At 40.2% G+C, this 27610-nt stretch overlaps 1 protein-coding gene across 7 annotated transcripts in view; it reads left to right on the forward strand.

Annotated features, from left to right (window-relative positions):
• The window catches only part of SYCP2L (synaptonemal complex protein 2 like), a 240762-nt gene that overhangs the window by 40888 nt on the left and 172264 nt on the right, over positions 1-27610 (forward strand). For all 7 annotated transcript variants that reach the window (XM_029590656.1, XM_029590652.1, XM_029590654.1 and 4 more), the window contains exons 5-9: positions 610-714; positions 5423-5450; positions 8629-8714; positions 8810-8898; positions 19301-19335. In XM_029590656.1, coding sequence (XP_029446516.1) covers positions 610-714; positions 5423-5450; positions 8629-8714; positions 8810-8898; positions 19301-19335 — 343 coding nt within the window. The remainder of the gene's footprint in view (positions 1-609; positions 715-5422; positions 5451-8628; positions 8715-8809; positions 8899-19300; positions 19336-27610) is intronic.

A 27610-nucleotide genomic window follows, 5' to 3' on the forward strand; every position in this document is an offset into this window, starting at 1 on the left:
AACACTGGATTGAGGAATAACAAGGAAATTTAGAATTTAAAAATTAAAAAGGTTAACTGTTAATAATGACAGTTAGCAAGTGGCAGGTACTGTATGCTGTCTTTTAACATATATGCTGCCTCCCCACCCCCAATTCAATTTGTCCTGTCACTTTGATATATTTAATAGTATCACTGTTCCATTGGTTATCCTCTTCCCACAAGTTTTCTCAGATGCCTATTATGCCCACATCTTCATATAGGCAAGGGAAACGTCCACCACCTCTGTGCACATGGAATTCTAGGTCTAACCCATCTGCTGAAACTCAAGCTGTATATTTTTCAAGCATATAACAGATATAATCAAACATTATTTTGATGTGGCATACTTTATATGGCTAGAGATGATATCCAAAGAGGAAAATGCTTAGTTTCCCCCATGAAGATTGTCCTCAGTAGCTAAGACATGCAAAATGTGATGTGAAATGCATAGCAAAACTATAATTTTCTTCTTTTTCATAGAAAAGTTAGCAAAATTGGAATCTGTTATAAATTCTGTAATTTTTTTCTTAGAAATAAAATGCTGGAAGAATTTGTAACCCCATCCTTATGTAAACATTTTCTCCTTTACATGGTTTTGTGGTTTGAAAGAGCAACAGAATTTCTGAGTGTGAAAGGGTTGCAACTGGACACCACCCTCATGTCTCTTATTGAAGATTTTTATGATACTGCATTGGTAAGTGTTTGGGTTAATTGTGTGCTTAAACACTGTACATAGGGACTTTCCATTTAGGTTTTATGTAAGAAAGTATGGCTGGAGTTGTAATAATTACTGTAGTTGATGCTAGTTACTACTTTGACAATAGATGTAGTCTTACAGATGTAATCTCCTTTACTGTGTTACTGTCTCTTATTTGTACCAGCCTAGACTGCTGTAACGCCCTCTACCTTGGTCTTCACGATAATGTTCTTCGTCCTCTACAGCTAATTCAGAACACTGCAGCATGTATGTTAACTGGCCTCCCGGAAAGACCACATCACTTCAGTTTTACGCTCTTTACACTGGCTCCCTGTATGCCATAGAACACAACACAATACAAAACTCTTTCCATTATACACAATTTAATACATAATGATTCTTCCACCTAGCGTTGGTCATCTCTTCATATTTACCAACCTAACAGGCAATTATGCTCCCTACATAAAAATCTCCTGGAAGTCCCTACCATTTGCCTTGCCAGGCTTGACATCACTAGGAGACATGCTTTCTCAGTCGCCAGCCCCTTACACTGGAATTCCATGTCAGACTACCTAAGACAGACAACACCCCACAAAGAATTCAAGAAACACCTAAAGACATATCTATTTTCTTTAGCTTTTGGATCAGTTTCTATCTCCTAAAAAAAATCTGCTTACTAACTCACGGGCCAATACAGTAAAGTCTGCGGGAGAGCGGGCGAATGCCCGCTCTCCCGGCACGCGCACCGGCCACTCGCCGGTGCGCACGATTCAGTATTTAAATTAGGCCCGGCGGTAGATCCGGGCAAAAGGAGGCGCTAGGGACATTAGCGCGTCCCTAGCGCCTCCTTTTTGACAGGAGCGGCGGCTGTCAGCGGGTTTGACAGCCGAAGCTCAATTTTGCCGGCATCGGTTCTCGAGCCCGCTGACAGCCACGGGCTCGGAAACCGGACGCTGGCAAAATTGAGTGGCCGGTTTTCGGCCCGACAGCCGCGGGCTGAATTCAAATTTTTTTTTTTTTTTTACTTGTTTTACTCTTCGGGACCTCCGACTTAATATCGCTATGATATTTACTGCTTTTCTGTGCACTTTCCCGGTACTGGAAGAAATTAGCGCCAACCTTTGGGTTGCGCAAATTTCTGAAAGTAAAATGTGCGGCTTGGCTGCACATTTTACTGCACATTTACTGCACATTTTACTTTCTGTATCCCGCGCGCATACCTAATAGGGCCCTCAACATGCATTTGCATGTTGAGGGCGCTATTAGGTGCCGTGGGTTGGACGCGCATTTTCCTCCCCTTACTGAATAAGGGGTAAGGGAAAACGCGCGTCTAATAGCAGGCTAACAGTGCGCTCCATCGGAGCGCACTGTACTGTATCGGCCTGACAGTTTCCTCTATTTATAGTCATTTCTTTCCTGGCTTTTAAGGCACCAGACCACTGATGTGTTTTATTTGTTTTTACCATTCTATGGTATGTCAATTTGTTTTATGTGTTTTCTAATTTTATAAACTGTTTTGATTGATTGTTGTAAAGGTGATATATAAACTCTTAAGTACATAAATAAGGCTTGCAGTTTTTAGTTTAAGGGGAATTGTTTTTTCTGTGTAGCATTGTGCTGTGTAGTATTCTTTGTAGGTGATCTGAACTGAATCAAATAGGTGTTAATCTGGAGCAAGCACTAGAACAAATTGACTAAATAGTAGAAAATCACTGGGACTTGATGGTATTTACCCCAAGTATTCTCAAGGAATTCAAATATGAAATTTCAGACCTGAATTTGGTAACCTGTAGCCCATATTTCTAATCTTCCTCTATACCTGAGGGACTAGAGGATAGCAGATATATAAAGTTAATTTTCAAAATGTTCTCCAGGGGTAACCCAAATAACTATAGACCAGTGAGTCTGACATCAGTGCCAGGTAAAATGATAAAAGCTATTAAGAACAAAATGTGTTAGGCGCGTGGATAAACATGGAAGCTGAGTTATAAAGAACAGCTGTCTGTCACTATTGCCTAAGAGTGCAGACTTCGGTTTCTACCTCTCAATAATTAGATTTTCAGGAAAAGAATCAATTGCAGGGCTGCCAGATACACTCCTCTTCCTGGCCCCAACTCCTGGTCATCCCCACCCCTTACACACACAGTCAGCCAAATTGTACCTTTTCTACCAGTGTTTCTTTGGCTTCCTAGTCTGCTGGCTATATAGCTGTGATCTCTGGGCAGGCTAAACAGTACCACTCTTTTCCCAATTTAACAGTGCTGAATGCTGGTTCTTGCAGAACGTGTCATTCACAGGAGAGCACACAGGTGTTTTTGATATTTTTTATATTCACAAAATACTTTATATATTGGGGTCAAGTCATATACACAGTCAAAATCCACTCTTCAACCCCCACTCGGTGAATTTGTCATGAGGTGAGGAAATGGCCAGCTTATTTTAAAGATAAGCTTATTTGGTATATAACATGGATTAAAGGATTGAATTGCATTGCAGTCAGGAATCTCTGCAGGTTGTCACTACTATTTAAGTGTTGGAAAAGCTAGGTTGAGAATGAGCACTTTTATGTTTATGGCTCCTAACCTCTGGAATAAACTGCCTTCTGAAGTCAGGTTAGAGTTTAATTGCTTGGTTTAATTGTTTGGTCTGTCTCTTTGCCCAATACTGAGGGATAAAAGTTAAAAATGGCTTTCTGGTTTTAAATTTCTTGTTCAACTGAGTAATTGTGTTTGTTTTGGTTGTTTTATGTTTATATGATTTTGTTTCTATGGGATTTTTTCTATGGGATCTACTGGGCAGGCTAAACAGTAGCAGAGGAGCAAAGCACTGAGAGACTTCCTTTCCACAGATGTCAAGGAGCAAATGGCTGGATCACCCACCTAAGAGACTGAATTAAGTAATATAAACTTTGCACAGAGTATTTTAGTAGAGGAGAGAAGAGGTTTATTTTTTTATCCCCAAATTAAGTATCTCATCTTAAATGCTTCAGCCATAAACCATTTCTATGAAAGCAAAACTGGTGGACTGTGGTCTTTTTGTAAGAAGAGATTGAAGCCAAACCAGCTTTCTGTTTAGTACCAATTAAACCTCTTGGAGGAAGTACCCCAGAGATAGAAACCATTCACACACTGCAGTGCTCATCTATTTGGTTTGTAATCTAGCCAGCTCCACCATCAAGAGGGACTTCATTTTTTTGGTTGTTTTTTCCACATAAGTTTGTGTTTGGGGCAGGATGCACCCTTTACAAACTGACATTGGGTGGATCTCCCCCCTCCCCTTTTTTGAGTATTCGGGGATAAAGATTTCTGAAAGCCGTGTTCTTCACTGCTTTCCCCCCCAGCCTCTCTCTAATAGTGTTCTGTATCTTTTTTTTTTTTTTTTACTACTGTCCATATGAATGTTGGTTGCCCTGGTTAACAGCCCATACCTGATTATGTACGGCCTGCATGGCTGCTTCTGCAGAAATGCTTCTTGAGGGCTTTTCCGCTGCGTCCTTTGCTATTTCTGGATTCTTATCTTCATTTCTTTCTACATCTGCTGCTGCATTAGAGAACCAACAGCAGCTGCATATTTGTGACAAGTCATCCTGAAAGGTTGCCCATTTTTATATGTGCAGCAATTTGCACTTACCACCTTCCAGGGTGGTAAATTTCCCATGTTAAGTACTGCATCACTTATTGCACCTTTTAGTTCATTGGGATATGAGAAATAGCAACATCCATTTTTCTTCATTAACCTACTTGCACAAGCAGACACGTTACTTTTTCTAAAGTTACCCTTCAACAGTCACTTCGTGTATTGCACAGTGAAGAAGAGCAACAGGAATTTTACAGATGAAACCTACGTCCTCAGAAAATGGATATTTAAAAATGGGGTCTCTCTAGAGAGTAGAATAATTTATTGGTAAAAATGTTTTTTCTTTCACATCTTCTTCGTCCAGCCTGAGACACTGAAATAAAGTGCAATGCTCATTCAGTAGGTTGTGTCTCTAGGGGCAGAATTCCACTTCAGAAACCACTGGATATTTGGGAAAAATCCAAGGACCATGCAAGCACAGTTGCTGATATAATAGCTAAAATGCGGGAAGACACTTATCATGTAGTGAACATCTCGCTGTATGAGCTAACCATTTAAGACGTGGTAAATGTCAGTGTGTTCCAGTAGGGATGCTGAATGTGCGCATCAGTGCGCTGTAGTGGGAAGGATTCTCAAAAATGCGCTAGCAAAATTTGGTGCTCAAAACCAGAGTTTCACTTCACTCTGACCATTCTTGTTTTGAACCATAATGAGACTGTTGTTTGTTCCAAAATTACTTAGCTCAATTGTTTTAACATGCCCCTGTTTGTAAATTAAGATCGGTCTACTTGCCCATCTTTTGTGATAGGACTTCCCACACCTTTTCTGGGGAAGCCACAGCTAGTTGCGCTTTCAAGAGATGCCTAATGTGTGAGATGAATTAACATATACTGAGTCACCAGCACATGCAAACTTTATCTCCTACACATTCATTGCAGATATCCTGAAAAGTTTATGGGACTTACTGAATGGGTTTGGGGAGCCCTGGTTTAGAAGCCTTTTTTTTATAAATCAACTTTGACAAGATTTCTATATAGTATAACTGATAGATGGCGGTTGTGCATAAAAATGCATGAAGGTATATTCTTTCTGGGCTGTATTAATGGATTTTGTTTTTCTGCCTGTTCAGGTCATTTGCAAGTGCAGTACTAGTGAAGGTCAGTATACACAGGATTCTTAGTATCCTGCCTTGCTTTTGAGGTCTGTGTTGTCTTGTGTGGGTAACCTCTAAAAGGTAGAATAGTAATAACCAGAACTGACAGGGTCATTCATCAAAATGTTATGGTGTTAACGCATGTGATAATAGCAGTAGCGCATGGCGTGAATGCAAATTTTGGGAAGGGGCAGCATTAGGGAGGAATTTGGTTGGGGTTTATGAAAATGAATGGCAATATCGCACTGTGCGATAGCATAACACTTGATTATCGCATGGTTTTAATGCCGGAAAGAACTACATCTTTTTTCCTGGTGTTAAGCTGTGCGATATGCCCAAAACGGCTATCACGCAATTCGTAATAAATTTTTTTGAATTGCATTTCAGCCATTTCTGGGCTTGGGAGAGGGTGTGGAGTAGAGAGAGAGCGTGCCTCTGGGGAGGCCTTCAAAGAATGCAACTATTTATATACTTATAGGAAGGGCACCTAACAGCTTGATGTGAGGTGTTTTGGGGGTTTAGGGGCCAGTTTTTCATGCATAGTGAGATGTATGAACAGCACAATACACTTCTGTGAAGATTTGACGTCATTTCGAGTGAGGAAAGTCTCACAAAGATGAAATTTTGCTCTATGCTTTCTCGCCCTAGCTTGATGGTACCCTGTTATAGAGTCCATAAAGCTAGGGCGAGAGAACATAGTAGAAATCTTATCTTTGTGAGACTTTCCTCACTCCAAATGACATCAGATCTTCACCAAACTGTACTGTGTTGTTCATACATCTCACTATGCATGAAAAACTGGTCCCTAAACCCCCACAACACCTCACCTCGAGCTATTAGCTGCCCCTCCTATATAGAGATAAATACTTGACTACTATGAGGGCTTTTATAGATTTGTTTTCTCTCTCTCTCTCCTCATGAGTCTCTCTGTATTACAGCATTTTTGAGGAATCTAGGGGTGAGTTAGTTGACTCATGTGATTTAGGGAAAACTGGTTATGTTGCATTTGTTTAGGATTATTTAGAAGAACAAAATGTTAAGATGATAGAGGATGGTAAATGCTAGTGTGCAGTAGGTATTTGGAATGTGCAGAATTAAAAAATAAAAAAAAAATTTGGCTCATTGTTTCATGTGTTACAACCATTTTTCAGGTTCATCTGACATGAAAGTGTTTTTGTTCATTTTATTTTAAAGTCCATGGTAGAAGGAGTTCTTAAGCCCCATTGACTTCAATGTGAAAGAAAGTAAAAGGGCCTGGGTCCCATCATCTGGTCATTGTTATTTATTTATTTTTTTCTTGGGAAATGTGCACCCTATTATCAAAACAGGCTTCTGGCAGGACCAGGCTGTGTCCTGTTTGAGGCCTGAAACTGTTGCCATGGCCCAGAACCAGGCTTTCCAGGATTTTATATCGTCCAAATGAAAATGATGCTGAGGCGCCACAGTGACACTACCGTAGCACCTTCTTCCCAAGCCAATGGCGCCATTTTGATGTTATCGGCTTGGAAGGAAGGTACTGCAGTAGCATCGCTGTCACATCCCTTGGATGGACATTTTCATTCATTGGATGAAGACACAGCCCTGTCCTGGGCCTCTGAGACAGCTCCAGGCCTTGACCAGGGGACAGCCTGGCTCCACCAGAAGCCCGTTTTGATAATAGGATACGCTATTTCCCCCCCCCCCCAAAAAAAAAAAAAAAAAGAGGCACAAATTTTTTTTAATTTATGGGGGAATATAATTTTGGTTTCTTTGAAATGAAACATGAGAAAATGAGCCCATTTCCATTTCTAATGAATGCACATGCCTAGCAGGTTTTTGGAGAGAATTGATGGTAACTTGGAATGAAAGTATGGTTACCTATCCAACCTACTTTTGCTGTCTATAATTACAAATCAGTGACTCTGACAGTCAGCTAGCATTCTTTTGTCAAAACAGTGAGCAGTGACAAATGAGGGCACAACACGATCTCTGTATGTGTGTGTGTGTGTATATATATGTATATTATATATAAATTACACACAGTGAAGGTTGAATCTCTTAAGTGTTTTAAAAGGAAAGGGCAGTTTCTTCTAGAAAGTGAAAAGTATTTCTCTGCCTTAAGCAATTCACCTATTTGAAAAAAAAGGGTAATAAATCCTAAGGGGTTGATTTTTAAAGGCGCGCGCATGTTATAAAATGTTTCCCGCACGTACATGCGTGCTGGAATTTCATGTCTGCACGTGCAGGCGGGTGGCCTGCTCTGCGCGTGGGGGGGGGGATTTTAGAATAATGTATGGCGATGCAAGTAGGGTTTCCCCAGTTCCCTCCCAGTCTGCTCCAAAAAGAGTGGACTGGGAGGGAACTTTCTTACCCCTAACCCTATCCTTCCTCCCTGATCCCTAAACTAAACCTAGCTATCCCCATTTTTATTTTTTATTTATTTTTATTTTTGTACTTGCTGCTCCTCTGGAGCAGAAGTAATCTGTGCCCTAGCCAGCTACCGCTGTGCGCTTCCCTGGGACAGCGTCTAATGGCGCTGTCCCTTCCCCCCCCCCCCCCCCCCCCCCCCGCCCACCTCTTTCAGCAGGCCCGGCACTTGATCGTGTATCGGGGGTTATGCGCGAGGCCCGGCCTGTTCTAAAAATGTGCGTGTAACCCCCGATTTGTTTTTATGCACGCGGACCTTTTAAAATGTGGACCTTTGTGTTTTTTGCAGAAATAGAACATGAATCTGGTTTAAAGTATCTGGGAACTTTTTTTTCCTCTTCAGATAGTTCTAGAATATTAGTGGGTTTTTTTGTTTTTGTTTTTTTTTTATTTTTGTTTTTTCAACCTATCTCTGACATTTCCCATTTTCTTTTTGAAGTTACCTCTCCTAGGATAGTCACTTTCTGAAGATGAATACAGAAATGATCTGTGTTTTTTTAAAACATTTTTTTTCTCTCTTCTGCATGCAATTAAGGGGGGTTACCTGGTCTAATGCAGGACTCCTCAAACCTCTCCTGGGGACCCCACAGCCAGTCGGGTTTTCAGGATATCCACAATAAAATGCGTTCACTCCATTGTATGAATATTTATCTCATGCATATTCATTGTGGATATCCTGAAAACCCGAAAGGGTGTGGAAGCCCTGCTCTTAACATGCTTGGGCAGTTCTTGACCCAAATGCTTTCTTTTATAACTCTCTTTTTCCCTACCTATAGGGAAGCAGCAGTTGCTGGATATGTTTTTATTAAGGTTGGGACTGCTTGTGATGCAGAAAAATGCTGCATTTATTCTTCGATTAGAGGTGAGTCTGAGTTTGAAATTTATGATTTGTCAGTTATATATTGAAAATTCTCATAACTTTTTTTTTTTTTTCCCTTTTCTCCGGGATGAAAAAAGGCCTTGAGGACAATAAACTCCATCTTGGACGGTGTACCACGGGAAGATAGAAAACGATTCCACTTGTCTGAAGAACTCTGTGTTCTTGCGTAAGTGTATGCATTAAATATTGTACAGTGCTGCAGGGGTGGGGACATCTTTCATGTCATAGGCAGTTTATAAATGGTGCAGCTCTTTGAATGTGTACAGAAGAGGTGTTAGTATTTATTTTATTTCCCTTATTTTATTTATCTAATAACTTTTATATACCGTCATTCGAGGACCATCACAACGGTTTACAAACTTTTGAAGTGACAAACAATATAAGAAAGAGTAAAAGACAATGGAATACAATAAAAAGTAATAAAATCAAAGTAAATAAAACTTTAAAAAATTTAAAAATGCCCTCTAGGTTGTACTAGGCCTAGCATGATGGAGCTTTGGTGTCCATTGGTTCCTATTCAAGTAACTATTGTTGATTTTTTTCTCTCTTCTGCTGCCTCTCCTGCTTCAAACACTCTGCGCACCCCCCCCCCCCCCCCCCAAAAAAAAAATACCAGAAATTTGTCTCCACTACGATCTTTCTTAAATAGGATATATTCCTAATTATCTGCCACTTGGTTTCCATGAAGACACAAACCACAGTCCAGGGTTGAGGTAAGGGGATTATAGTGAGCTCAGAATAGAGATTCTTGCAGCTTCCTGCTATTGACTGTCCTCTTTCCTTCTAGTTCACTATGTGGTACCACACTGGGTAATACCCTCCTTCCTTTTTGTGTATATTTGTCTTCTATTAATAAATCATTTTGATTTATTTAGCCTTATGTCCTGCTTATCTTACTAAATAGCGCTAAAAAAGCTTTGAATATTGACCTCCCCAATGTTTTTTACTTTCCCTTTGTACAGTTTGTATATATTGCTCGTTACATGCAAACTAAGCTACAGTGGGTTGTTCATTAATTGGAATGAGATTCTAATCTCTTCTATCCTTTGTCCTCAATTGAATTTAATTCCTTTTGTTTCTCCCATTTTGAAATCCCTCCTTTTATCATGTGATAAAGATCACATGCCCTGTTGCTGGGAGGCTACCTCTGTCTTCATTTTAACATAAACACCATCTGTTTGTACAAGGCAAGCAAGTCTCCCAGTTGGATTATCATGATACTTTTAAGCAATATTGTTTTCCAGTAACTCAGCTCACAGGCTGTGAATATCCATAAAATGGGTCATATACTGAAGCTACTGTTTCTGATTTTCTCTACAAAACTTTTTTCTAATTTTCAATGCAGTTCCTTAATGTTAACATTATGATTAGAATGCTCATGTCAGTCTCCAAGAATCAGATCTACTTATTAGCAATCTCATCAGTAGGGGTTTTATATCTATTTTTATTGGGGATGATGATCAGCCGCAGAGTGGTTAGTTGTTAGCCAGATATAGCTATCTGGCCAACTTAACAAGGATATCTTAAAGTTAGCCGATAAGTATATCTGGCCAACTTTAGAACAGCCCTGTGGTATGACCAGAGTTAGCCACTAAGTTCAAAAGGGAAACTTTGATAAAATGAGGAATATAGTTAGAAAAAAAACTGAAAGGTGCAGCTGCAAAGGTTAAGTATTCAACAGGCATGGACATTGTTTAAAAATACAATCCTAGATGCGCAGTTCAGATGTATTTTATGCATTAAGGAAGGCAAAACAATTACAGGCATGGTTAAAAGGAGAGGTGAAAGAGATTATTTTAGCCAAAAAAAAAACCATCCTTCAAAAACTGGAAGAAGGATCCATCTGAAGAAAATAGGAAAAAGCATAAGCATTGTCAAGTTAGGTGTATAACATTGATAAGACAGGCGAAGAGAGAATTTGAAATGAAGTTGACAATAGAGGCAAAAACTTTAAAAAATATATCCAAAGCAAGAAACCTGTGAGAGTCAGTTGGACTGTTAGATGACCTAGGGGTTAAAGGGACTCTTAAGGAAGATAAGGCCATTGCAGAAAGTCTAAATTAATTCTTTGCTTCCATGTTTACTAATGAGGATGTTGGAGATACCAGTTTTGGAGATGGTTTTCAGGGGTGATGAGTCAGATGAACTGAACGAAATCACTGTGAACCTGGAAGATGTAGTAGGCCAGATTGACAAACTAAAGAGTAGCAAATCACCTGGACAGGATGGTATGCATCCTAGGGTACTGAAGAAACTAAAAAATGAAATTTCTGCTCTATTAGTTAAAATGTGTAACCTATCATTAAAATCATCCATTGTATCTGAAGACTGGAGGGTGGCCAATGTAACCCCAATATTTAAAAAGGGCTCCAGGGGCAATCCGGGAAATTATAGACCAGTGGGCCTGACTTCAGTGCCGGGAAAAAATAGTGGAAACTATTCTAAAGATCAAAATCATAGAGCATATAGAAAGACATGGTTTAATGGAACACAGTCAACATTGATTTACTCAAGGGAAGTCTTGCCTAACAAATCTGCTTCATTTTTTTGAAGGGGTTAATAAACATGTGGATAAAGGTGAACTGGTAGATGTGTAGTGTATTTGGATTTGCAGAAGACATTTGACAAATTCTCTCATAAGAGGTTTCTAAGAAAACTAAAAAGTCATGGGATAGGAGGCGATGTCCTTTCGTGGATTACAAACTGGTTAAAAGACAGGAAACAGAGAGTAGGATTAAATGGTCAATTTTCTCAGTGGAAACGGGTAACAGTGGAGTGCCTCTGGAATCTGTACTTGGACCAGTGCTTTTCAATATATTTATAAATGATCTGGAAAGGAATACGTGTGAGGTTATCAAATTTGCGGATGATACAAAATTATTCAGAGTAGTTAAATCACAAGCGAATTGTGATTATATTACAGGAGGACCTTGTGAGACTGGAAGATTGGGCATCCAAATGGTAGATGAAATTTAATGTGGACAAGTGCAAGGTGTTGCATCTAGGGAAAAATAACCCTTGCTGTAGTTACATGTTAGGTTCCATATTAGAAGCTACCACCCAGGAAAAAGGTCTAGGCATCATAGTGGATAATACTTTGAAATCGTCAGTTTATTGTGCTGCAGCAGTCAAAAAAAAAAAGCAAGCAATGTTAGGAATTTTTAGGAAGGGAATGGTTAATAAAACGGGAAAATGTCATAATGCCACTGTGTCACTCCATGGTGAGACTGCACCTTGAATACTGTGTACAATTCTGGTCACCGCATCTCAATAAAGATATAGTTGCGATGGAGAAAGTACAGAGAAGGGCAACCAAAATGATAAAAGGGGATGGAACAGCTCCCCTATGAGGAAAGGCTGAAGAGATTAGGGCTGTTCAGCTTGGAGAAGAGACATCTGGCATCAGTAGCATGGAATATTCTTGGTGTTTGGGTACTTGCCAGGTTCTTGTGGCCTGGTTTGGTGTCTGTTGGAAACAGGTTGCTGGGCTTGATGGACCCTTGGTCTGACCCAACATGGCAAATTCTTATGTTATGTTCAGCGGCTAACTCTGCTCTGCCCAGAAATGCTTCCCGCCTGCCCCTGGAATGCCCCTAAGTTATGGGGCTAAATTCTAGTTGCATAAGTCATTATGTGACTAGAATTTAGCCACATATGGCTTTGAATATAGCCGGGTAGACATTTAGATGGATAACTTTTCAGTTATTCGTCTAAATGGCTTTTGAATATCAACCTCATTGCTTTTAAACCTATACAAGTGGGATTCTTTTGTTCTTGATGATTTGAGCTTGTTTCTCCAAAACAAATTCTACATTAAAGAAGTAAAGTACACTAAACTGGCCTCAAAGATCATTACCAACTTACTAGAAAATTGGAAAGCATGAATATTTAACACACCTACAGCTTACAGGAGAAAATGTCAGTGGTGTGGAATCTGAAATATTATTGATGGATTGGATCCGAAATAGTTATTTTCTCAGGCACAGAATGTATAGAAAGCCTTAGTGAATTTATTGGTCCCTTATTGTGTGAAATAGGAAACCCTCTACTGCTCTTGAAAATACTAAACTTCATCTGGGTTCTCTTCATGCTGAGAGCTCTTTGACTTCTGGTGTCTTGGTTTATGCTATCACTGGAAGCCAGCAATAAGAATTTCCATACAGGTTAGCGACTGCATGATGCAAATATTGCAGCAAGATTTTGGCTTCTGTATGTACCCCCCACCCCTTTGGTCCAGTCTTCGGATTACCCCCTATGCTTGGGGTGGGGCATACCACATGAGAAGTTATGTTTACTAATATGATTTATCTTCAAGTTTATAGCCTGAATGGGGGATGAGACAGGGTCCTGGTCACCCCAATACTACAATTATGTGCCCTTCCTGAACAACCTCTCACTTGTGGACCCACAGACCAGATAAAAATAATCTCACCAGAATAGAACTGTAATAATCCTTTTACTAGTATTGAATAAGGAGATAGTAAATCCAAACAGAACATTAAATGGGAAAAGTACAGTATATTAAATCAAGCAATGGAAAAGTAACACTGCTTATGGCCTGTTAGCCAGGGCAACACACACATTCATATGAATAGTAAAAACAAATAAGGAACACTGATAAAGAGAAGTTGGGGGGGAAAGCAGTGAAGTACCCATCTTTCAAAAATTGGATCTATCCCTGAGTATTTAAAAAAAGGGGGGGGGGGGGGGAATGGATCTACTTGAATGTCATTAGTTTGTAAAGTGTGCAGCCTGCCCCAAACACACAATTGTGTGGAAAAAAAACTATCAAGAAAATGAAGTCCCTCTTGATGGTGGAGCTGGCTAGATGATAAACCAAATAGATGAGCACTGCAGTGTGTGTAAAAGGTCTTTCTCTCCTGAGGAGCTTCCCCAAATGGTTTACTTTGTACTAAACAAAGTGGGCCTGGTTTCAGTTTCTTGCAGAAAGAGAAGTCCATCTGTTTCTTTCCCTGCCCTATCTTGTATGGCTGTGACAAGGGTTTTTGCTTGACTTCAGCTGAAAGGCTGAAGCAGTTAAGATGAGATACTGAATTTTGTGACAAAAGGCAAGGAAGTAACTCTTCTCATTGCTTTGCTAAGATACACTCTATGCAAAGTTTAGATTACTTAACTCAGTCTTTTAGGTGGATGATCCAGCCATGTGTTCCTGGGCCCGGATATTTCTGGAAGGGAGGTCTGTCTCTCAGCTCCTGGCTCCTTTGTCCCTTGTTGGGATTTTACATGTTGCTCAGCTATGAAGCAAGAACAGCTGTATGACTCTTATTTCCTCAGAACACAGACTTCTGTCTCTCCCTCTCAATTAGTTCTTCAGGAGAAGAACTGATTGCAGAGCTGCCAGATGCACTCCTCTTTTCCTGGCTCCAACTCCTGGCCGTCCCCACCCTCCACAAACTGAGACAGCCAAATTTCACCTTTTCTATCATAAATGGTTCCCCTGCATTCCTTTGGCTTCCTCCCCTACTAGCTAAACAGCACAGCCCTTTTCCCCACAACATTGATTTCTGCATGCTGGTTCTTGCAGAACATTATCACAGGAGAGTACACAGGGGTTTTTGACATTTTTATATTCCTTCACTTTAGCTGCAGCAGCTTGCAGTCTCTGCAGAGTTGAAAAACCCTTTTGGCATTTCCAAAACACATCATTCAGATCAAGACACAGCTCGGTCCGCATTGTAAGGCTCCAAAACATAAGCTTGTGGGGGAAGGAACCTGGTTTATAGTAGCTTGCCACAAGTACATGTAACAATGATATCAGAAGTAGTTACTAGTATCATGGTATTAATAGAATCAGTTCTAAGAATCATTAAAATAAAAGGTGTCCATTCCAAAATCTCAGCTACCTATAATAAGGTGGCATGTTTCTGTACAGTGACTTAAAAAAAAAAAAATTGCCCCCTCAAACCCCCACCTCTGAGAACCACCATGATATATCTCAATGGGTTGGTTTTGCTTGTACCAGGACAGAGATGAATCTCATTCCTAAACTTGGGAATGTTTGGTACAATTTGTCTCCTTGATTTACTGCTAGTTATTCTAATTGAATTTGTGCCTTCTTTTTTGAAGTTCATAAGATGTAATGTGTTGGCAACATATCAAGATGCACCTGGAAGTTTAATTGAGCCAGTGGTATCTAATAAAATTGGGATGAGTTCTGTATTTTTCTGCCACATTTTTTTTGGTCCTCAATTTACATTGAGGACCTGCTTTGTCCTTACATTTATACAGAATTGTTTGGCACTGTAACTTCTATTAGTAATACTGCTGCTGGGGTTTTTTTTCCTCCTTATTTATTTATTTATTTATTTATTTATTTATTTATTTAAAAGTTTTTATATACCGCGTTAGGGTTAGGTATCTAACCATCTTAGCGGTTTACATAATAAAACACACATAATCATTGACATACATTAAAATACAATAAAATTACAAATTACATTCATTTATATTTGTATCTTCCATAGTGTTTAGGGGTTTGAAGACAGAATTGATGCGTTCAGCTTATTATGTTATAAGCATAGGCGCTTAATCGTTTGCTAATAGCATTATTATCTTCATTTTATTATGTTATAGGCACAAGTGAATAAATAGGTTTTCAGAGCTTTTTTGAACTCGTTTCGGTTTTCTGTTAGGCGAATGTATTCCGGTATAGAGTTCCACAGTGTTGGGCCTGCAATTGAGAATGCTCGCTTTCTAGTCAAGGCTAAACTTGCAACTTTTACTGTGGGTATTTCCAACATACATTTATTTATTGATCTAAGTTGTCTGTTTGGTTTGTATAATCTTAGTAGTGAACATAGCCATATTGAATTGGTTGTCTGGTTTTCTCGCATTGAGCTTTTTATCTGTTAGAATAGGAGTGTCCCATGTGATCAGTCTCTACAGTCTTTGCAGTTCTATAAGGGTTATGATCCCATTGCTATTCTGATATAGTGTTTGTGTTTGTACCAGTGGTATTCACTTCCAGTCCTCAAGGGCCACAAACTGGATATCCCTGATGATTATGCATATGAGAGGTTTGCATACACACTGTTTCAATTGCATGCAAATATGCATATTTATTATGGATATCCTGAAAAGCAGGCTTGTTTTTGGCCACTCATTTTGAAAACCGAACATGAAAATATGCTAGACATGACTTGGATTTTAAGATATGGCATTTCCTTCACCTTGTAATATTCATCAGCAAAATATGTGAATAGGACTTTATCTGGTACAGATGCATGGAAGTTGAGTTGGGGGGGTGTGTGGTTTTGTTGCTGTTTCTGTGATGGTTTAGACTAGAGTTCAAATGTGCTTTTACTCCATGTATGGAAGAATCTTTTAAGTGAAGACTGCACAGAAATCAAGAATGTGATTGGATATAATGCTGTTAAGACGTGCTCCAAAAAGGATCCACATTTACAATATCTATATGTAAAGTGGGATACCAAAACCACTTTATAGTAAAACTTTATATTTTTTTTTGTACAGTGGTGTACAGTCGTTGTACAGTGGTGCTACATCTCTGCTGTGAGTCATGAGCAGCATTTAAGTGCATACAGTCATCCACCAGAAAGGCTTTCTGACTTGCTAAGACCTGAATTATTCACCAAATTTGTTTGGAAGTTTGCAGTATACACATTTTTACATAAGCATTCATACGATATGGGATTTATCAGAAACTTTTATCAAAACTTTGCTCAAACAGAACTTATATACATCTGTGATACTTTCATGCTCTCCTTGTAGACAGTGTTAACTGCTCTACTGTCCAATATAAGCCAATAATCCTGACACCAACATTTTGGAGATCACTGTCACCTGCCTCAGGGTGATTTGATGGAAATCTTTCAATCTTAATGCAGCTCTAGGAACAGAACATACAGATGCCATTATTTTAAAACCCCAAATAGTGGGAAAATGAGCATGACACTTCATGATTGAACATCTTCAATATTCAATAAAAATCACTTCACAACCGTTGACCACTCAGTTTTGCAAAAGAGGGATTCTAGAGCAAATTCACATATAGCTATGATATTGGATCATTATGGTGTTGGCTAGACTAGGTTCACTCAGATTTCTTTACTGCAAGTCAAAACTTTTTTTCTGGTATATTATATATTTGTATTCAAACATTTAACTCACAGTGAGGATAATACCCCTCGCCATATGACACCAATTATCTATATATTTTAAACTTCTATTACAAAATGTATTGGATTTAATCCTTACCGGTGTCAAGTGATATAGTTGAGATGAGATGATACAAATCTTTTTTGGGGGTGGGGGGGGGGGGGGTGGGGAGGCAGTTATTGAAAACTAGGTTAAATCAATTTAAAAACATTACATTGGCATCTGTTTTCAGTTGAGTACTAAATCCTGCTTAATTGAGGACAACATTTAATTTCTGATTTATATATTCTGTGTGCAACACATTAAACATTACTTGGAGATGCTAACAATGAAATGGGTAAAATGCAATGAGTGATGAGTTTTGTTTAACTTGTGGATCTCTGAAACAGAGGATGCCCTCAAATTTTTAAACAATTGTTTTTTTAAATTAGTTTGATTTCCCATTCAAATATATGGAATATTCAAATCTGTTGCACTGAGAGAGAGCTCAGGGATTAACTGGCAACTATAACAAACATTGCCTGTATGAGACAACATCTGGGCCAGAACCAAGGCAGGAGCCCTAGACAGACAGGATAGAGGACCAGTCCAGGTGAAACTTTTTTTTTTTTAAATAGTCAATAGGTGCTATCTGGATCAAGTGATGCTAATATCCTCCCACTGAAATGTGCAAAAAAACCTCCATTTGCTTGCTTTGGATTTTACAGAGAGAGGTTGTGTTCAGAAGCTCTTAAGAGTGAACGAGAAGCTTTTATAAAGAAGGTATTGGTAAAGGGCTTTTTCTAATCTTTATTGCTGCAGTCTGTGCTGTCGCCCATTGTGACAGAGGCACTGCTTTTTGCTTTGTCTGTTCATTGGGTCAGGGTAAGACTAGAGAAGCAGTGCCGGTGAAGACTGACTTCTTTTTTTTTTTTGTCTGTCTGACACGGCACAGCGCACTTCACAGATTGAAGAGAAGTGCAGGCTTAACAGCTGCCTTAGTCGACTGTTTTTGTGAGTGTGTGTGTGTGTGTGTGTGCACTGACTGATTCCTTTTACTCTGTGTGTGAGAGATAGCATTGTGTAAACTGTAAGAGTAGCCTAGAAAGACAGAGACTGAGTTTGTGTCACTAGTAAGTAGCGATGTGCATTCATTTAAAACAAATGTGTAAAATGCAATTGAGGCTGTGCATTAATTCTGAATGAAACAAACTGAAAATAGCCTCTTACATTTGAGTATTTTTGTATTCATGCAATTAAAAAAAAAAAAAAAGAAAAAAAAAGAAAAATGCCTCTGGTGGGACTGGGTCTCTGCCTGTGCCCATTATAAGAGGCTCAACTCTGGGACCAGGCCTGCTGCCTGGTCCTGTTGCTGAGGCCTAGGAACAGACCTCCCAACACCTTTGCTTCTGTTACTGAAAAATGCCATCTACTTGAAGGACAAACCACAGTGCCATCGCTATGTTGCCTTCCAATTGGACAGTACCATTTTTGTTGGTCATTTCAACACCCACATAACAAAATGGCACATCTGCTCAGTAGGAAGGCGTTACTGTGGCACATCCCTTCAAATGGACATTTTTCGGCGATAGAAGAAAGATGATGTCCACGCCTGATCCTAAGCCTCTGGGCTTTAGGCCTTGATGGGACGAAGCTGCGGTCTGGGCACCAGTGCCGTGTTGTAGTTCATGTCTGTGTGCTCTTTTTGTACATCCATTTGGGCTACTTCAGCCTTAACTACAACCTCTCTGTTGGGATATTCTAACCTTCCTGTTTTGCAAGTATCCATGCTAGATACCTCCCTCTGAACCACGCACTTCTGAGCCACTGTCAGCATTTGCTCATTCTAGTTTAAAAGCAGCTCTTCTCTTTAAAAACTAGCATCAGCAGCCTGGTTTCCAACGCCCCCCCCCCCCCCCCCGCTTAAAATGCAGCCCATACTGTCAAAATAGGCTCACCCTTTCCCAGTGTGTTCCCCATTTCCTAACAAATCTAAAGTCCTATTTGCTGACTTGGATTAAGCAATAATGTGTAATGGGCAAGATATTAATGAGCAATCCATTCTTGATGACTTTTGCTACCTTCCTGAATTGCTTGTTGAATGTATTTGATTTCTCTCCTCCCCCCCCCCCCCCCCCCCAATAGCTTGGGGCAGGGACTTCTTTATCCAAAATCCAACTAGAAGTGATAGCCTAGAAATGAGGCAAGCTTCTGGTACAGTAATTTCCTGGAAAGGGATAACCTGATGTAGGGAAAAAAGTGGTGACTTGATGTTTGTTATATTGTTGTCATGTATTTGACCCTCCCTCACTCCCTCACTCATCATGATTCTAGTCTTTCTTCCATAGAAGTGATGCTTGTCTTCATGATTAAATGGAACCCCTCCATCTTGGTTTTATGTAGCATTCCTAGGGAAGATAATGATAAATTTTTACTTTTTTTCCCCCTAGGCAGGATCTTGCAAAAACAATTCTAGAAGCTGGCGGTAAGGAAAATTGAATCTTTATTTCCTTTGACGTGTATATTTTCTTTTGTTTCAAATTTGTGAAGAGAATGTATCTTTTGTGGGCAGTGCACTAGTGTATAGAATAAAAGAAATCCTGCTTTCAGACCTAGCAAGTTCATGCATAAATTAAATTTGTTTTTATATAGTACTTTAGATAAAGTTTTTTATTGACATATTAAACATTTATTCAGCCAATTACAGTTAATGCTCCTCTTATAGAGTTAAAAAAGAAATTTGAAGGCTGACTGGACCATGCCAATATTTAATGGGAGGAAAAATTTATATATTTTATATTTTCTCCCATACAGCTCCAATAGGGGGCAACTCCATACCTACCGAGAGAATCCCAGGATAGTCAGAGAAAAGAGGTGGGAAAAAAGTATGTTTTATGATGGGGTAACAAATGACTAATAGCGAACAAAGAATGCTGACTGTCTTGCTTCAAATAGGCAATAAAAGTATGAGCACAATGCCTATGTGTTCATACTGTGGTCCAATGCCACTGCAAGTGTGAAGCATTGTTTGGTCTCGGTAATGTCTTGCAACAGCTGAATGGCATCCTGTGCTTTTCGGTGATCTGAACAGGCTTTGGAGAAGTAAGAGTGAGCGTCAGTATGTGTTGTAAGAGGGTGGCTAGGTGCTTGCAGTTGGATATGTAAAGAGACCCTCCTCTCATTACTGCTGGGGGTGAAAGGTAGATGATACTGTGATGGAACCTGTGTGATGAAGCTCCGTTGACCCTAACTTTGCTGGCCTTTGTTGTGTGGAGGAGCGGTTTTGAGACCATCAGCAATGTAAAGGGTTGACCATTGCATGGTATGTGTGCAAGAGAGCAATGGAAGGAGATATTTAGTAAAAAAACAAAAACAAAAACCCCAAAAAACAAATACACCACGGATATAGTGTTGAGGTTGAGTGGATAATGATGCCAAACTACACTATCAATATTCCTCCTCACCTCAAATTAAGTGCATATACTAAAGCAGATGCAAAGATTATTAATTGACCATCATACTAGGCTTCATAGACTTGTGTGAACCACTCATGGCTCAGCCTTATTTATAATCATCGGTCAATAGTATGGTGAGAAGTGTGGCTTCGTTCTTTGGTACCATCACAATTTTTGTTTTTACATTGCAATTAAAATGTTCAAAAATTCAAAAGGTAAATTCAAAAGTAATTCTGCTTGTCTTTAGTCCAATGTCTCGTCCAGTACTGACTGCAACCCCAATAGTGTCATGTTAATGTTCTCCTTTATGAAAAATCAGCTGTGAATGAAGGCTGGAGAATAAAGATTGTGTAGATGGGAGACTCTTTTAAAAACATTGGGACACCAGCATGCTTAGCAATTCCTCTTGTACTGGAGCTTGCTATGTTGTTAGTGTGTATGTTGTATTTTTCTAGGTGTGGGTATACTGGAGTTTCCTCCTTTGAATCCTATGAAACTGGAGTGAATAAGTATGTCAGTCTATGCAGATGAGGTGGTGTGAAGATTGCCATGTGACTGGGCATATTTGGCTTAATTTGTATCGATGTTACAGTCCACACATGCTCGCTGTGACTTCTCTGCCTTTTTTTTCTTTGAGTAGAGGTCTCTTTACTGAACAGCTTTATCCATAAAACATAAAATCCCAACCTCAGAGGAGAGAAATACTCTATTTAGTGCCAGAAAAATAAAATAGTGAAAGAATGGCAATGAAGTCCAACTTTAGATACCAATGTGTACATATCTATTGTCTTCCAGATATCTAATACTTTATCAATTGTTTTTTCTAGCTGCCATGTCAAATTTGTGAATCATATGTAGTGTATTCCACCAAAATTGTACATCTTAAATATTAAAGGTGAATGATAAGATGCGTACACACAGAGCAGATATGCGTGCACATAGCAATTATTTGTGCTACTGCTTTTTTTATAAACCTTGCGCTTATGCGTGCAAGTATTGAGGCGCACACAGCTTTGCTTCCATATAAAAAATAAAGGGGGCAAAATACTGGCGACGCAGGGGCGGGGCCAACATTTACACATGTAAGTCACTATTTTATATCCTGCTAACTCAGTGCGTGCACAGCTGTTTCCTGCGCATGTTTACTTCTGCTATTTATCAGCTGTAAGTCTGAATAAAAGTCTTTTATAACCAAATGCTGACTGCATGAGGGGTCTGGGTCAACTGGGGGGACCTCAGACTGAGGAACCAGAGAGGTTTTGAAGACAGACAAACAGGTGGGCTAACTGATAAAACTGGTAATCTCCTTCACAAACGCATCTTATAAAATGTGCGAACTTGCGCATGTAAAAGCCAACAAGTCCTAAGAAAATATGTAAATGTTCGGGGCGGGCCGGGACAGCGGCATTGATCACTGTCCCAGACCCTCGCGCACCGGCTGGCTGCCGGCACATGCAACTTACTTCAGGTGGGGCCCTGAAGTAATTTGGGGGGGGAAAAACAAAGAAAGGTAGGAATCGGGGAGGGGAAGGGAGGTTAAGGTAGGGAAGTCCCTTCCTAGTCTGCTCCCTTAATTGGAACTGACTGGGAGTGAAGTGGGGAAGGCCTGGATGTGTCTCTGTGAGAAATTTTCAAAACCGTACCACCTTGCGCATGCTGATTACAAAATCCGGCATGCATGTGCGAGCAGCCCAATGATTTTATAACGTGTGCGCACGTGTTATAAGCTCAGTGTGTCCATGTGTGCGAGCACGCACCTTTCAAAATCTACCCATAAATGAAAGCATGTAATAGTAGGCCACCCCAGCTAGACCCACTGTTGAATACTGATCCCAAATCTCCTTGTCTCAATTACTACCCAAATAGGAATTCCATCTCCCTGTTCTGTAGGGCAGAAAAGTCCCAGAGCACCAAAGTTGTTCCTTCTTTTCAGCACCCTTCATTCTTCCCCACAGTCTATCTTGGAGACCTCCCGGATTCCACGAAGAATTAAGATCGAGGCTGACAAGTTAGAAAAACAATGACAAAAGCCTTACCTTTATTGGAAAAAGTAAGAAATTAACCGTGTGCGGAAGTAATTCACTGAAAAGCTTAGGCACAATGTAGGGCTCGACAGAATTGAAGGGATCAGCCCCATACGCAGCAATACGACAAAGCACTTCAAATGCAAGGGCTTGTAAAAGTAAACTACCCTGCCAAAAAGAGCAAATTGTCACAACATGCAAAAACCTCTAATTTGTAACACGACTTTTCTACAAAAAGGCACCATCCAAGCATTATTGGGCGGTAAGATGATAAAAATTCTTCATTAGTATCAAAACAGACAGCTGTGTGCCAAACTGCAACAAAGTGTTTTGGGCTACCAGAGCAGTGTGCATTAACTTAGATTCTCCATGATGAAAGACTTTAATTTTCTCCCGAAACTGAAGAGCGAATTTAATGCCACGCTTATAGAGTTGCATACAATATGGCGTTAATTCTTTCCTAGGTGCCTTAACTTTCACCAAGAAGTCTGAGAAAATCAAGATTTTTTTTTTTCATATAATTCCTTGCGTTTACGGAAAGCAGACAGCCATTATTTATCAGTAAAATTCAAATATTTTATGAAAATCTGCTGTGGTTTATCCCCTGGGGGAGCCACAGGGCCCACTCTGTGTGCCTGCTCCACCAACATTTGACAGTCCTATGTGCTCACCTAGAGAGCATTCGGCAGCCATACTTCACAAAATTTCAGCAAATCTTCCAATTGCAATTTCTCAGTGAGTCCCACAATGCAAAGGTTGTTTCCCCTGCTTCTATTTTCAAAATCTAATTTGTCAGCAGTGGCTTTATTTTGCACCCTGAGGTCTGCAATCTTGTTAGCGATGGAATCAAGCTTTGTTTTATGTTTCTCCACTTTATCAAAGATTTCTGATGTAGATGTTCGGTAGCTCTCAAACTGCTCTTAGAGATGGTCTATTGAGGCTTGAAGTTTTGTTAGTTGAACTGAAATTGCCTCAAACCGTTTCAGTTATTTCTAATCATGGCCTCAGTCAGCCCTTCCGCTGCTTGTGACAACTCTGCCATATTTTTTTCTTCAGCCAAAGGCCCAGGTTTTTCCACTCCAATTCTTTGATTGGGTCAACATTTCGTCCATCAAATGATAAACAAAATTGTCCATAAATATTTTAGTGTACCTTTTTGCACTTTTCAGAGGTTGTTGTATGGATTCGGCTTGATGAATTTGAGATACTTCGTGGAATCCAAGGGAGCGAGTGAAATCTGCTTCCTCTCCAATCAATGTCATCACCAGAAGGCCATATCTGATGAATTTTAACCAAAAATCATTCCATTGGTTAGGAATGCAATATCAACAGATCGCCTCCCATTCCAGCCATCACAATCTCTTCCCACAGTGTCTCCATTTAAGATCCAGCACCTCCCACTAGATATGCAATAGCATCATCTTTCTGTGACATCTCCAGCACTGAGGTCTCAGGTGCAGCAAGTTGCTTCAGAGATGGGCAGGGGGGGAAGACCTGGAAATCATCTAAACACAGCAACTCCAACTCTTCCTGCATCAGAGCTACAATGCGAGACTCACAGCTCACCAGGAAATCTAGAGTGCATTGCCCTGGCAAAAAGGTGACTGATTCGGACGGGAACTGCCTCTGCATGTCTGTCCTCTTAGAAGGAATAATGAAGAAAAAATAATAAAGGTGACAAGTTACAAACACAGGGTGAACTGTTCATGCCACCATTTTGATTCCTCCCTCCCTATGTATACTTTTAATTAGGTTCAATGTTTATTCGCTAGACGTCCTGAATTGTTATTGGCAAAAATCTCAAATTTGGATGAATCACGTTCATTGGGACATGAATAAATTGCAGAAATGCTAGCAGAACTGCTGCCATGCCAGCTGCTATAAAATAGAAGTGCAGTGGATGTGAGAATGTGATATTTACAAAACTACAAGAAAGGAGCACTGCTGCACGCAAGTAATCACGTCAAACAAATAATGTGCAGGGAACGATTCAGTGTCCACACATTATTCAATATTAGTGTATTCATTCAAACCGGCAACTCCACGGTGTTTGTAATAGCAATTTTGAGTGCAAAGCGGGTCCCCCGACACGGACCCGTGTTTCGCCGCGAGGCTGCATCGGGAGGGACAAAACAATTTTTGTTGTTTACAAAACTAGCAAAACTATGTCGACATAGTGAGGGCAAAGGTAGCGCCGGCGCCATTTTGAATATTGGCAATACGGCCCGAGTGCAGAAGGTCGCTCCCGGACCCCCGCTGGACTTTTTGCCAAGTCTTGTGGGGTCAGGAGGCCCCCCCAAGCTGGCCAAAAGTCCCTGGGGGTCCAGCGGGGGTCCGGGACCGATCTCCTGCACTCGTGACGTCGGGTCACAGGAACCAAAATGGCGCCGGCGCTACCTTTGCCCTGTCATATGGTAAGGGCAAAGGGCCACCGGCGCCATTTCTCTTAACGCAGCCGTGGCCAGAGAGCGGGACATCGCGCCGGGAGCCCCCCCACTGGACCCCAGGTAATTTAAAACATTTTGGGGGGGTTCGGGAGGGTGGAGGATTTATTTTAAAGGGTCGGGGTGGGTTTTAGGGTTGTTTTGGTGTGCCGGTTTTCCCGCCCTCCCCCGATAAAATAGATTTTTTAACCTAGAAAACTAAGACAATCAGATTCCCCCCCCCCTCAGCCAAAATCGATCGTTAAGACGATCGATCACACGATTCACATCCCTAGTAAGTAAGAAGCAATATTTATCCTAGAAAGATAAATTCTTCTTGGTAGAGATGCAGGACTTTGTCTATTTTGTAGAAAGAATGCATTTAGTAGCAGATACCTATATATAGACCAGGGGTAGGCAACCTTTTTGGCAATGTGTGCCAAGATTTAAATTGGGGATAGCTAATTTTAGTCTTCTAGTGCAAGCCAGTCTGCACCCTAATCTGCCAGAGTCCTTTCACACAGCTATTGAATATTAATTTTCAACTAACAATTTTGTTCAAGAACTATGTAAAAATATTATTGAAATTGATGTTTTTCCTCAAAAACAAAATTATAAAAGAGAAAAATATTGCGCTCCTTCCCCCTCCTAACCAATATAATCTCTTAGGAAAACAGAACAGTCCAGGCTGCTAAAGATCCCTACAAAGAAACTACATGCTAGTTACCAGAATACCTTCCCTCAGTCACACATCCAGGGGCGATCCGGGAAACTACAGACCGGTTAGCCTGACTTCAGTGCCAGGAAAAATAGTGGAAAGTGTTCTAAACATCAAAATCACAGAACATATAGAAAGACATGGTTTAATGGAACAAAGTCAGCATGGCTTTACCCAGGGCAAGTCTTGCCTCACAAATCTGCTTCACTTTTTTGAAGGAGTTAATAAACATGTGGATAAAGGTGAACCGGTAGATATAGTATACTTGGATTTTCAGAAGGCGTTTGACAAAGTTCCTCATGAGAGGCTTCTAGGAAAAGTAAAAAGTCATGGGATAGGTGGTGATGTCCTTTCGTGGATTGCAAACTGGCTAAAAGACAGGAAACAGAGAGTAGGATTAAATGGGCAATTTTCTCAGTGGAAGGGAGTGGACAGTGGAGTGCCTCAGGGATCTGTATTGGGACCCTTACTGTTCAATATATTTATAAATGATCTGGAAAGAAATACGACGAGTGAGATAATCAAATTTGCAGATGACACAAAATTGTGCAGAGTAGTTAAATCACAAGCAGATTGTGATAAATTGCAGGAAGACCTTGTGAGACTGGAAAATTGGGCATCCAAATGGCAGATGAAATTTAATGTGGATAAGTGCAAGGTGATGCATATAGGGAAAAATAACCCATGCTATAATTACACGATGTTGGGTTCCATATTAGGTGCTACAACCCAAGAAAGAGATCTAGGTGTCATAGTGGATAACACATTGAAATTGTCGGTTCAGTGTGCTGCAGCAGTCAAAAAAGCAAACAGAATATTGGGAATTATTAGAAAAGGAATGATGAATAAAACGGAAAATGTCATAATGCCTCTGTATCGCTCCATGGTGAGACCGCACCTTGAATACTGTGTACAATTCTGGTCGCCGCATCTCAAAAAAGATATAATTGCGATGGAGAAGGTACAGAGAAGGGCTACCAAAATGATAAGGGGAATGGAACAACTCCCCTATGAGGAAAGACTAAAGAGGTTAGGACTTTTCAGCTTGGAGAAGAGACGACTGAGGGGGGATATGATAGCATTGAGAGGTCTAGAACGGGTAGATGTGAATCGGTTATTTACTCTTTCGGATAGTAGAAGGACTAGGGGACACTCCATGAAGTTAGCATGGGGCACATTTAAAACTAATCGGAGAAAGTTCTTTTTTACTCAACGCACAATTAAACTCTGGAATTTGTTGCCAGAGAATTTGGTTTGTGCAGTTAGTATAGCTGTGTTTAAAAAAGGATTGGATAAGTTCTTGGAGGAGAAGTCCATTACCTGCTATTAAGTTCACTTAGAGAATAGCCACTGCCATTAACAATGGTTACATGGAATAGACTTAGTTTTTGGGTACTTGCCAGGTTCTTATGGCCTGGATTGGCCACTGTTGGAAACAGGATGCTGGGCTTGATGGACCCTTGGTCTGACCCAGTATGGCATTTTCTTATGTTCTTATGTTCTTATGTTCACCAAATACAGACTTAAGTCCCATATAACAAGAATAAATAGAAATGTACAGACAAAACTGAACTGGAAACTGCAGCAAGCCAAACTCTGTATGCAGTACAACAATGGAAAAACAGAAACCTTACCATGCCTCATAAAACAACAAAATTAAGAAATATAAACATCATCATAAAATCAGGCCAATAAAAATATTTTGAAACAGCTAATAAAATAACATCCAATAATTTTGGAAAACTTAAATTGTATATCAGTTTTTAAACACCAATAAAATATTTCAAAACAGGAGACACAGCAAATAACATTCATTAATTAAAATTTCTACGAAGAAAAAATTGCCCTCCATACTTGGAAACTTTTAACTTCGTCACCCTGAGATTTTCATAAATTAGTTGGGTGGAGGAGGGTGTGCACAAACTTTCTCCTCTCACATTTACTCCAATATTCTTCCCCCCCCCCCTCCCCCCGGGGCCTCTTCAGCTGCCAGTGAGAGGGATTTACTGGTGAATGCTGTCTCCTCTCTCTGTCTTTGGCTGCCATGGGATGGGTTCCACTGCAAAGCCTGGCTTAGCCTTCTGCCATCAGCTGGAGGAAGACTGCTGATGGTCATGGGTCCTCACTTTCTTCCATGGAA

This window comes from Rhinatrema bivittatum, chromosome 2 (assembly GCF_901001135.1).
Source record: "Rhinatrema bivittatum chromosome 2, aRhiBiv1.1, whole genome shotgun sequence".
NCBI lineage: Eukaryota > Metazoa > Chordata > Amphibia > Gymnophiona > Rhinatrematidae > Rhinatrema > Rhinatrema bivittatum.